This window comes from Plectropomus leopardus, chromosome 14 (assembly GCF_026936395.1).
Source record: "Plectropomus leopardus strain MGB_pleo_1.0 chromosome 14, ASM2693639v1, whole genome shotgun sequence".
Lineage (NCBI taxonomy): Eukaryota > Metazoa > Chordata > Actinopteri > Perciformes > Serranidae > Plectropomus > Plectropomus leopardus.
Window position 1 is genome coordinate 26,352,997 of NC_142189.1, and position 13,561 is coordinate 26,366,557.

The 13,561-nt window shown below is 39.8% G+C and overlaps 1 protein-coding gene across 1 annotated transcript in view; it reads left to right on the top strand.

Moving 5' to 3' along the window:
- kif6 (kinesin family member 6) overlaps nucleotides 1-13,561 on the top strand; it is a 91,791-nt gene that overhangs the window by 24,486 nt on the left and 53,744 nt on the right. The window contains exons 6-9 of the mRNA XM_042501223.2: nucleotides 1,343-1,472; nucleotides 7,088-7,294; nucleotides 8,822-8,965; nucleotides 10,247-10,333. Of these exons, the coding sequence (XP_042357157.2) occupies nucleotides 1,343-1,472; nucleotides 7,088-7,294; nucleotides 8,822-8,965; nucleotides 10,247-10,333 (568 nt within the window). The remainder of the gene's footprint in view (nucleotides 1-1,342; nucleotides 1,473-7,087; nucleotides 7,295-8,821; nucleotides 8,966-10,246; nucleotides 10,334-13,561) is intronic.

Sequence of the window (13,561 nt, forward strand, 5' to 3'; positions counted from 1 at the left end):
CTGTTGGTCCTTCTCGTCTTTCTGACATTTTTGTACTTTTTTTTCCCGCTTGTTTTACTTCTTGTCTCCATCACTGCATTATTTTTATCATGCGTTCAGCTGTCCACCCTCTAATTGCTTAAAGCCTCCCCTAATCCCCCCACCACCACCACCACTCAAAGATATGTTTACTTTTGTTTATGTCCCCTAAAATGCCTGACCTTAACTGACTTCTGTCTGTGCAAATTTCATGACGCGGGTGTTTTCACATTCTTTTTAGTGAAGGGGTAAGGTTTGTGCATCTCCCTAAAAATGCCAGATTCAAATGTATGTCTGGCCTGCCAGATTATGTATGTCACTAATATGAACGGCAATCCCTGTTTAATTAGGGAAATGCATATGGATTGGGGAACAGACTTTGACATTACACTGGCAAAGAAACCTGAAACCTCCAGTGCAGAGTGGACTGGTCAGTATAGACAGCACAGTTAGCATTAGCATAGGTACAGTGGAAGTTACCTGCTCGGGCACACTCAGCCATTCTTGTCTGCTGTAAGTCTCTTGTGCATAAGCCTCATGGGGGGCCCGGTAATGCGGAAGATCTGGGTACTTTCATACTGCAGAAGTAGAACTTTTTTTGCAATATAAGTGTTTTAAACATGTCTAGAGAGGGACTTTAAAAAGCTGTAAATTATCTTGTAAATTCATTCAACAACTTCAGAATATTTTTATATTTGTGTTAAATACAATAGCCAAATTAAGTTAGTGAAGCTGTTGAGGAAAAGAACCCAGCCAGGGTCCAGGCCTTTAATCACAGCAAGATTAATACTGTTTTATCAAACTACTTCAATCACCTACACATGTTAACGTAATTATCCACATATGTTCTCCAGTTGTTCCACCCTCTTTGACATCTCATTCTAGTAGCCATACTGTCACAACCCTGGTGGCGTGATGGAAATGATCCGCTAAGATCATAGGAGTCATTTCAGCCCCATCTGTCAAAGCACACTGCATTTCAGAGCACTTGATGTGGGAAAAAACCAATCACCTGTTTGTTTTAAAAGCGAGCCCTGTCTGTTATCAAGTTATGAACCCCCGGTTAGATAAAGCACATGTTTCAGGCTGGGTCGCAGCCCGCACTGACTTGCAGATGTGGTTTGTTTGGATTTCGAGCCGAGTAAAGCCAAGGTGATGGGAGGGAAATGGATGACATAAGTGACATAATTAGTTTTTCATAATTGCTTCAGTGTTGGATTATTTGGGTTTAACTGTCTTTTTCTCTCTATGTCATTTTTTATCCATAATTTCAAGTTCATTTATTATGCTGAAATTTCCTTTAACAACATTTTTTGTTTTGCAGAAAAGTAACAATCATGGAAGACCCAGACCAGAACATCCATCTCAAGAACCTGACAATGCAACAGTCAGCAAACGAGGAGGAGGCTCTGAATCTGCTCTTCCTGGGTGACACCAATCGTATGATTGCAGAGGTAAGAAAGAGGAAGGCACATGCTTTTCCACCAAGAGAAATGTATGATCTGACTTCCTCTGTGTACTGGAATCATTGTCAGTAAGCAAAAAGACATGACCACTCCCAGGATAAGTGGCATAAATGTTTTTTTCTTTTTTTTGTCCACAAATACAATATGCACTCTAAAGGCTACCTTAAGACCCTTCTAAAATATTATTTTGGTCCCCTGTGGTCCCTTTTACCACGTTTTTTCCCAGTAAAACCAAGCATTCTCTCTGTAATTTCTGTTTATGTTGTGGTGGTTCTTTTCTACACTCAGACACCCAGACTCCCCACGCTGATGAGACATGCGGTGGGTCAGCTTTTGCTTTGCAACCTGAGGTTTAGAGCAAAGGGCCGATCTCACCTTGTTTACCCTCATTGGTAGTTTGTAAGTAAATAACTGACAGTAAAAGTGAACTGGATAATCAGGTTTCAGCCAGAGACTTTCTTTTCTTTTTTGGTAAGCATTTCAAAGTTAGTTTTTAATGTGACTGGGAGTCATCCATGAAACAAAACCAATCCAAAGGAAAAAGTTAAGGGATTCAAATTGGAATTTCTATGGAACACGGAAATGGGTTTTGTAGTCAGTACAGTCACATGAGAAATGTGTCTACCAAGTAATACACGTATTCCAATGAACTTACACTCTTAGATATGTGTTCCAAAAGGTTGCTCCCTGAATGTTTCTACCCAGAACCCTTTTCTTCCAAAGAATCCTTTTTTTTTCTGAAGAAAAGGTTTTATGAGTGTTTTATGGAAGACAAAGCTTCATTGGAAACTTCATTGAAACCTTTTTGGAAGAAAAGGTTCCTCTGGGATTGTTGAAAACATGGGTGTAGAGAGATCTATGCTGTCAAATGTTGCAATGTTTGCCCATGTCTCAAATGATATTTTTAAATGAATCTCCTTGATCAATTATTTTTACTTGTGTTTGTCAATAGTTGATATCTTTACCATAATTTCAAGTAATGCAAAAGTTAATTGCAGATTTATATTGAACAAACACTGTTTATTGGTTAATGGGCATAGATATTGTCCACTCTGCCACTAAGTATCCAGCTAGGGTTGAGCACCCTCTAAAAATGTGATTGCGAACCAGTATTGTTGTGGGTTACACTAGACCATATAAGCCTTGGCCCTGTAGGAGCCTAGTGAGGCCTGTACATGGTTTTGGCCCCAGGCTAAATTGTCAAACTAAAACTGTGATTAGTGGGACATAAAAGGGTTCTTGGTATGATCTCCTATGTGTTCCTAGGTGTAACCCTTGAAATATAAAAGGTCCCCTAGTAAAACTTGCTCAGTGCAGTCTATATAAAACCCTTCGAAGGTGGAATGGTTCTGGATATAATTGCCAGAGAGGGTTCAGGGTGGAACCATCAGGGCTTTCTGTGAACCTCTCAAAAGGGTTTCTGAGTGGAACCTTTTAAAGATGGTTCCAGGTACAACCATTTATGTTGGGTTCTAGGCAGAACCCACAAATGGGTTCTCAGGTAGAACTTTATTAAAATGCTCTACAAGTAACTAAAAAGGGTTCTCCTATAGGGACAAGCTAAATAACTATTTATGGTTCTAGCTTGAACCTTTATTTCCAAGAGTGAAGCTCATTGCAAAACAATATTGCATTTGTTTTTGATCTACGTTGAGAACACACTCCCAGTGTCCACTGCTGTAAAACCTGGGGGTATATTTCAGTGGAAACACATTGTTGGATGTTACATTAGTTTGTTGATGAGGCAATTGAGGGCTTTCACAGTTCAGCAGGGAGCCCACATTACAGTCCACCCACACAGACACTTTTGTGAACTCACCCTCTCTGGGACTTTTTCACAAGAAAGTTTCTCTTGAGCCCGAGCAAACAAAGTACCGTCAACAGAGTTAATTTGTCATTGTCAGAATCTTCCCAGAAGTCCTTGCTCCAGATAGACTTCAAATAAAGTTAACACTAACGCTTTCTTTCTCCCCTTGCTCCCAGCCATGTGGATAAAAGATGACACATCCACTCAAGCCACACTCAGTAGACCATGAGCTCACTCACTTTGAGACTTGGCAATCCCCTCTGCACTTTTATTGGACAGGAAATAAAATACACCTTCTCAACTCCTCACCCTTTCTTCAACCTCACCAGGAAACATTTCCTCTCATCTGGTCTTTTTATTTTTTTTCCATCCCTGTTTTACTTCCCTTCACATGTGGGGATGCAGGTCCTGGATCTTTTCCCCGCTTTCTACATCCTCCTGAAGTTGTGTGGGTGAGTAGGGTGCGAGGCAGGTGGTCCAAATGAAACTTCACTTTTAATCTTTTGAATCAGCGATCTCAAAGCGTTTCAGGGCTTGAGATTGCCCCTTGATGCTGACCCACAGCAGCGCTGTGTGTGGTCAGCATGTGGTGCATGTAAGATCAACATGCGGTCAAAAGAGAACACAGGAGAATAAAGGAAGTGACTCTGATGAAATTGCATTATCCTGCTGTGTTTTCACAGTTAAGACATATTTTGATGCCCCTGTGTTAACGCTGTTTGCTCTGTGGACGTGAACACACAATCTGTAACTATTTAAATATACACCTGTACTTGATGTGCCCATGCTTCTTTCATGCTGAGAGTTTTTCTAGGACTAAAGAAACACTTATGTAATATCTTGTGATAAAATTAATTTATAGTCATGCACAGTGCATGCACATGTCAAAACCTAAACAAACTGTCTCTCACTTGGTGCTCAGTCTAGATGAATGCCACTGTAATAACACAGTAACGCTCAGAGATAAGAGCCAACAGTCAGCTCTTATCTATGTTCAGCTACTACTGTATTTAATCACTTTAAACTGTCATCCACGAGTGCTGTTATCACTATCCACTGTAGTGTTTGCATTAACAGTCACCTGGGTCACGTGTAGCTAAAATAAATGCAGCCTTACACTACAGTTCAGCAATTAAAGTCTACCTTCATGAAAGTTATAAAGTTCAGTTTATATTGAAACTGTTTTGAGAGGTGTTGATTCAACTCCCTGTTTTTTTGGAGGAGTTAGTGGAGCTGTTAAACTGTATTTTGAACTGTATTTTGTTATACAGACAGGTGCTTCTTATTTAGTCTACCCACATATGAATAGGGTGGTCACCTTACCATAATTCAGCACAGTCCAACAGCATCTTTAAACTTTAATCAGTGGATAAGTCCAAATTGGGAGTGTAGAAGCTAAGAAGATAAGTCCTTGATGTGGACTTACGAAGACTAGACAATGACTGCGTCCACAGCTTGATCTTGTGATAATGTCACAGACTTCAGCAGGCGCCTGCTGCAGAACTTCTGTAGGCCTTTCATCACGGCCTTGCACTTTCTTGATGCTCTTTATGTTCAGGCAGAAGCCTTCAGTCATAGTGAGTCCCTCCATCATCTGGTTTACCAGTCTCTTAATGTGGGAGATCCACTCCTCCTGGCTGTAGTTCTGGAGGATGTTACACTTGGTCATCACTGTCACTGACAGGAACACAGCAAATAACTGGAGCTGTCTCTCACTTTCTGTCTCTGTTGTTGACTCAAAGGCAGAAGGATCAGCACACCCTGTAGATATTTGAGGTTGGTCCATGTTGATCTTAGATACGGCACTTGTTTGTGGTTCTTCCATTCTCTGTAGAGAAAAGGGCAGCTTGGGTCGTTGTTTGTAGAGTTTGTGTGTCCTCCCTGTGTTAGCATGAGTTTTCTCCATATCCTTTGGTCTGTTCTCACAGTCCAGAGACTTGCAGGTTTGTCTAATGGGTGTTTTTGTAAATTGTTTTGGCCTTTATTACCTTTAATTGACAGGACAGTGTAAACATGAAAGGGGAGAGAGAGAGAGGGGGAGACATGCTGTAATGGCCGAGGCCAGATTCAAACCCGCGACCATTGCAGTGAGGACACAGCCTCTGTACATGGGGCGCCGCTCTTTCTACTGAGCCACCAGGCCCCCCAGGTTAGGCTAATAGTTGACTCTGAATTGCTAGTGGGATGTTATAGTTAATAGATAAATAGATTAAAAATCACTGAGAAATTAATGTATGTATCATTTTAATGTTGCAGCTGGCAAATATGGGGCTAATTCTAAATCCCTTTATATTCTGTATTCGTTATCTTAATCTGCACTAATGTATATTTCATTCATTATTCATATTTTATTTTATTTATTTTATATTGATGATCTGAAGCTGCAAAGTGACTCGCAACTGAAATAAAAAGTGGATTAAAAAGTACTATAGTTTCCTCTGAAATGTAGTGGAATAGAAGTATTCAGTAAGATAGATTCAATATAATCAGGAAAAGTGCAAGCATCTCACATTTGTATGCACCATGTCAAAAAATGAACAGATGTGAACTCATTTATAAGCACTCTTAAGGATGGCACAAGACTGTATATTGTTAAATTGTTAAAATTCTAGACATTTGAGCAGATTAATGTTCAAGTTGGCAAAAATATTTACATCGTGTTTTGTGTCAGCTTTTTTGCTGCAAGCTGATATTGCACCACATGAATAAAGAGGAAACTCTGTATGTAGAAAATGATTGGGATAGCAAGTACTGAGAAGGAGAGTCTAAGAATGCCTGCTGGCTGTGTGGACTTTGACAAACATACTGTAGAGTACACTTATCAAGGTTTGAACAGCATGTGGTTGGTGTTGGATGGAGTGGAAAATAGCTGCCCGTGGTAGGACTGTAAAACAGATTCTTCAACATGGACACACTATCCTTACCTTTGACCCTTTATTCAATCCTATTAGTTATGTGATCCCTTGTCAACATCTATGGGCTGTTTCATATTACTTTGAGGGATTCCCTGAGGAGCAAACATGGACGTGTGCGGAGTGAAGGGAATTTTGGCTGAGGAATGACATGACAGCGGTGGGTTAAGTTAGTGACAGATCTTTGGTGAGCTGTCATGACCCTAACAAGCAGGTGTTGGCACATTTACGCCAACAACAAGTCGGGGTCAGCGCACCTTTTTAGAATGAGTGACCTGGTATGTCTAAGACAATGTTTTCAAGCAGAGAGGAAAAATAAGTCATGTCCATATCTGTTAATTTAAAGCACCGTTATGTGTCCAGGCTCCCTATGTGGTATGGCACAAACAAGCAATGAGAAAGAAGTCTGTGATCAGCACAAAGTCAGTCAGTGTCCACTTCCTGTGTTTATTCTCACACGAGGACCCCATGAGTAACCCATCCTCTCCCAGTTAATAAAGCTTGTTTGTGTTAAGTGACTCATACTCTATTTCTATCTCCTCCTGGTCTCAACCTGACATCTGCTGTTCCAGTGACCATTTGAAAATCAACCTCAGCTTTTGTGAAGCTGCCACCATGTGTTTACTGCTCATCGGTTACACATGGTGCAGCTTTGATCTTCAAACCAGCGGGAGTGAGAAAAAATAAGAATCAAAGGAAACATGTTTTTTGTTGTCATTTCAAAGTAGAAAACACTGCAGATGGAGAAATTCCCTTTTTCTTCTTTTTTGTGTCCACCATGTGTACTAATTTGTGGAGGATTCAGAGTACTCTCACACAGACCTAAATATATCATAGCATTTTCAGAATCTTCTGTCACCACTCCTTTTTTCTCGTATCTGCAGACTCCAATGAACCAGGCATCCACACGTTCCCACTGCATTTTCACTGTGCATCTGTGCAGGCGTGAGCCGGGCTCGGCCACCCTGCGGCGCTCCAAGCTCCACCTGGTGGACTTGGCTGGATCGGATCGAGTTAGCAAGACTGGCCTGAATGGGCAGCTGCTAACTGAGGCCAAGTACATCAACCTCTCTCTCCACTACTTGGAGCAGGTAGGCATTTCTGGTACATATTTATTTATGACCTCCATGAAGGAGGTTATAATTTGTGTTCTGTTTGTTGGTTTGTGGGCTTGTTAGCAGGATTATGGAGAAAATGCTAGCCCAATTTTCATGAAACTTGATGTAAAGTTGTAGCATAGGCCAAGAAAGAGCTTATTTAGTATATCCTTAACATTAGGCGTACACACAAATTATTTTGCACCTGGGCAGAATGCATCTCAAAATCTATGGAGGACTGAAGACGGCAAAATCAGAAAGAAATAAATGACTCGACCAATAAATTGATTTGCCCTTAATTATACCAAAAATAATGTTACATTTATCATTGCCCATACAAATAGACATTGCTTTATTTCTTCGCTTTACAGAGGGAGGGTGGGAGGTTGGCTCGGCTGAGGGCCCTCTGACAGCTTTCTTCCATGTTTAATACGTTGAAGCATAATATATAGGGGTAGAAAATGAGATTCATAATTGTCCTTTAATTGTCTTCCATAACATTTTGTCATTTGAATGTTTTCTGCAGCTGAGAGTATGCAGAAGTGGTAGTCATTCCAGTATTAGTAGCAATAGCAGTAGTAGTAGTAATAACTATAGCTGAGGCAGTGGAAGTAGAAGAAGTAGCAGTACTTCTATTACTAAATAGAGTAGTAATGGTAGCAGAAGCAGTAGCAGTAGTAGAAGTAATTAGAAGTAGTAGTAGAAGTAATTCAACAATACAACTACTAGTAGTAGCAGTAATAGTAGTAGTTATAGAAGTAGTAGTAGTGCTGAAAGCATCCTCTCTAATAAGAATAAAGGCGATGAATAATATATAATGTGCCTGCACTTTGTATTGCAGGCACCCTAAATAAATGCAAGGGAAATCGAAATTAAAAGGGGAATTATTACAAGGGTAAATAAAAAAAGACATTTTAAAAATAAATCTGAAATATCAATTTATGTCACATTTTATCAGTTATTTAATACTCACTTTTATTTTTATGTTATGTTTTTATTCATTTATTTAATAATTTGAATTTGAATTTAATATAGAGAAAAACATAGCCTATTGTAGAAATAGGATTACTCCATATCACAATCCACATTCATGGGTACCAGTAATCCTCTGGGGTAACCTACATAGGAACTTCATAGGAAAGTGGTGATTATGGAGCAGCAACATTCCAAAAGTTTTGGAGATGTGTCCTGATATATGATTGTGCATGCAAATTTGCATCTCACGGGAGACTGAACAATTGTACAAATTATATTTAGAATATGTTTGATGTCATTAATGAAATACATTTTGGCTACTTCATTTGTTCAGTTTCATCATAATTCATTTCTGTCATTTCAGATAGATAGATAGATAGACTTTGATTATTAGCCATCTTGCAGTAACTATATGAACAGTAATGGCCCACACTGTTGGAGAGACTAATGACAATTTCTTGTAGATATTATGTGACTATCAGTTTAATTTCCTACCTCCATCTCTGTCTTGATTAACATGCTAGCCCTTTTTACTGCTCTCTTCAGGTGATCATAGCTCTTTCAGAGAAGAACCGCTCCCATATTCCCTACAGGAACTCCATGTTGACTTCTGTGCTGAGGGACAGCCTCGGAGGCAACTGCATGACGACCATGATTGCCACTTTGGCAGTGGACAAGAGGAATCTTGATGTAAGGATGGACTACTCACTGCAATGCCATGTTCAGAAAGAATATGCCAGTAGATTGCACAAAAAGGAGAGGAGAAACAAGGTTTTCAAGTGAAATAAAGCAACTCTTAAAATCTAGTTAGCTCTGTAAAAATGTATGTATATATATATATATATATATATATATATGTGTGTGTGTGTATATATATATATATATGTATATGTGTATATATATATATGTATATGTGTGTATATATATATATATATATATATATATATATATATATATATATATATATATATATATGTTCTGTCTGTCTCTTTAAACATCATCTGGATTCTCTGGATGTTTAAACCAAACATGAACTTTTTTTTCTTTTTTTCTTTTAACATTTTAAGGACATAAAATACTAGCACTTTTGAACAGTATATTCTGCTTGATAGAAATTAATGAAAAGCTGCGTATTTACATTTTTGTCTTATTATGCTTCGGCGATCACCATGGCTGGAGCCATTATCTTTGCAAGTTGTCCATCTGTCCATCCTTTTCTCGTGAACATGATATCTCAAGAACGCCTTGAGGGAATATTCTCAAACTTGGCACAATAGTCCATGTAATTTTAACAAAGAACTTATTGGATTTTGGTTGTGCTAGGGTAAAGGTCAAAGGTCACTGTGACTTTGCACCCCTCTCAGTCTTGAAGGGATTTCTTCAAAATTTATCACGAATGTCCACTTGGAGTCAGAAATAAATTGATTAGAATTTCATGGTCAAAGGTCGAGGTCACTGTGACCTTTCATTCATCTAATTTTCATGGACACGATATCTCAAGAACACCTTGAGGGGGTTTTCTCAAATTTGGCACAAATGTCCACTTGGACGAACTGGTCGGACTTGGTGGTCAGAGGTCACTGTTACCTAACAAAACATGTTTTTTGCTACAACTCAAGAATTCAAATGTAATTACCACAAATGTCTTAATAAGAGAGAATGATAGAGTAATGTCATTTCTTATCCAAAAGGTCAAAGGTCATCTTCACCATGACATCATAATGTTTTGCAAAAATACTATTCTAGCCTTGATTTAACTTCATATCTGAGGAACAGAAGGGAAGACATTTGATTAGTTTCTAAATTGTCGACTAACTTTGAACTGTCCTGATTGTATATATCTTCTGTGCTGCTGAGAGGAAGATGTGTGTGAAGCATAAATACTCAATTAATGAGTTATTAGGAGTGACAGTCATCCCTCAGGCCAAAATAAAAACATTAAAACATCTTCATTTAATCGGTGTCTTGCAGGAGTCCATCTCTACGTGTCGCTTTGCTCAGCACGTGGCTCTCATCAAGAACGAAGCGATATTGAATGAAGAACTGGATCCTGCCCTGGTGAGACAGCCAGACACCCGCCCGCACTTCACCAGTCACTACAAATACCATCCCTTTGCCACACAATCACACCACAGAAGCATGACTTAATGTGCTGTTTCATTACGGCCAGACCCTCCTCATAGCTTCCAGACCTTAAATTGATCAGTGAATGCAGGGAGGATCCAGCCTCTAAATGTAACTGAATGTAACCCACCGTGTGCTCAAATGCCCTCTTTAGGTTTCCAGCACCAAATTAGTTTTTCCAGCGTCACACAGTCATCCTCAAAGAAGCAGTTTTCCGCCTTCAACACGTGGACGCCTGTCCGTCTTGTATTATTTAGACTCTCACAGATTCTGTTTGCATTCTTTCTCTGCCTTGTTTACATGCCTCTAATTCTGTTATGGCATATTTTATCCCAGTACCTTACAGCCTCTTGAGAAAGCATCCAGCTGGAGACTGGTGTGTATATACGTCTTTACACACATTCATGCAAGGAAGCACAAATTGCACACCCAGACATTGTAGATCTGAGCACATAGAGTTACATTTTTAAAATGAGAATGGGCAGTCTGTTTGCTTAGAGTAGTTTTATTTCGTAGCTATATGTTATGAATACATATTTTTTACTTTAATGAGTTACAGAGGCGGCCATAATAGGAGATGGAGAGCCGAGAAAGTCCTTGGATTGTGACTACTATGTGGTTACAGAGGCCATTCAACATTTTTGAACATAGACCTTACACATGCACCCATATCTGCCTTTTGTTATACTGTATATTGTTTTATAATGATAGGAAATCAAATGAGACTGGCTGAGCAGTTAGGCAATGTTTCCTTCCTTTACTTTCCCCATAGACAATACTTGTCACACCTTCCCTAGTGTGCCAGGAAGCAGACCTGGCAGTTGTTGTGAAGGCTCCTCGGGGAGATATACAGTAGTAAGTCATCACAGCCATATCCGCTTCCTCCCCTCCCACCCTGATCTGCCCGAGGATCAACTGCTACTGTATTACTGCTGGTGAGGACTTGGCTGGCCACTTGCAAACCCTGCAGAGGTATTTTTAAGAGAGTCTGCGGCCAGCCCAGTAATTGTGACAGTGTCTGGCAGCTCCCAATTGGGTCCGGCACAGTTACAGCTCCAGGCAAACCCAAACTCCGCGGGCAAACTTCTTGTCTCCGTTTATGGCTCTTTAGTGTGTTTCTCATTTTCGTTCGTTGCTCCCGTCTCTCTGTCTCTCTCTCTCTATCTCTCTCCCTGGTTAACTGAGAAAAAAAAAGAAAAGAAAAAAAACATTAAGCCTGCGGTGCAGTTTTCAGATTAGCATGATGTCATTTATTGTGGTTTGGGGTGACACTCAGACTCCCATTTTTGGCTTGCCCCCATCTGAATGCACACTGTCTAGTCTATTGGACATGCTGCTCATGGTAATTGATTTGAAACCTGGAGTTTGCTTGTCACAGTCTTGCAGTCAGTGTTTGGAACATCGCTCTGATCACATGCAGCCTTAATGGTCTTATACTGTAGCCTGCAGGTTACAAAATGCAAAGCTTGAACAGCAGGAAATCAGCCAGACCAGACAAAACATTTAACAGGTCTCTCATGGACAGGGAATAAATGAGGTGTTGAAAGTGACCTGTGATCATTATGAAGTCAGCCACATTGGCTACACCATATAAGGTTGGCTCTGTTGGTCCTTCTAAGAGCACCAAGGTCAGTCCCAATCCTCCTTTAAGACCAGCCTGATCCTGGTCTGCAGTCAGACGAAATTGTCAACAGTTATTGGATCTTCCATATGTTCCCCATCATCTTTTTTTTTAATTTAAAGTGGGCACTTCAGGGTAACTTGAGCATTGTGTGCAGGGGTGCTTGGTTTGAGTTAAGCTGAATTGCAACCAAACATCTTTCTGTAAGTCTTAAAGGTACAAAAAGGTTTAAGTCCCAAGTTATCCTCTTTTTCAGGTTCATACTTTTATTTCGGGCTTCTACTAGAGCAAGAAACTAGAAAAAACAGAGTTTTTTTTTTTTTATTCAAGAAGCCCAGTCTGCTCCTATTGGTCAGTGTTTCTGGGTCTTTTGCATCTGCACTCTCAGCATCTCTCCACCATCAGTGCAGCCAATAAATGACTGTAATGCCAATGTATCAGCACTTTATACCTTTTAATAAGGTATGACCGTTTCATTTCTACTCTGTTACTAGGGATACAGCTTTTCCCTTGTTTTCTCCCTGTCAGCCACCACATTAACACACCTTCCAACAGAAAAAAAGCTTGTTTGCAGTCACGTGACCATTGCACACACGGTATTTGGATAAAAGACCAGAAGTGATATATCCATATTCAACTTGAATCTGAAATAGAGGAACATGATGATAGAAAAGGGTTGAATGAACCTGAAAATTAACACTCATGTTGGATGTGGTCTATACAAAACATTTTGACTGATTTGCCTGGTGTGGACATAATTGTCATTGCAAATGACCTTGTCCTCCAGACCACCTAATATTACTAGTGTCAAAGGGCGAGCCAACGAAAGCATACAAGGGTCTAGTTGACTGTAACTATTTTGTGCACAGTCACTGAAACACCTGCCACGGTGCTACAATCTATGAGTCAGATCTACCCCTCGCTCCTCCACAGCTCCACCCTCTTATCCAAACATGGTCACTTCTGGCTCCAAAAAGCCAACATGGTCATGGCCGAAATGTTGAACTAGAGGCTTTAAAGCAGCAGTCCACGAACCCCTGGGTGACTTCACGGTAGCTACGTCCATAATTCATACCATCTATGTTAAAAACATGGCGAAGTTGTCACAGCACATTATAATTGCATCAAACTCGCAGTTAAACACAATGTTTTCACATTAATATTAAACATTAGGCGACTGCGCACCCCTAACTGAAGATGGAGCATGCTGATCCAAATCTGTCGCTTTGTCTTAGTGAGAATTGTTGTCCTTTTTTTTTTTTTTTAACATTTCTCTACACCTTACTATTTTAAGGCCTTAAAGGGACCCTTCCATTTTCCCAATTTGATTGATTGAAACAGCTGTAAAAAGCGCACACCAAAAGCATTTGTATAATGATGGTAGTTTTTACCTCCGGTTACCTGCCCTCCATCTGAACAGTGCACCAATGTATGATGTCATACGCAAAGAAACTATTCAAAGGGACCAATTTCAATTGTTTATGTTGTCAAGTTTGAAATTGTCTATATAGTATACTTGTGACATCAAAACAGTTACTAAA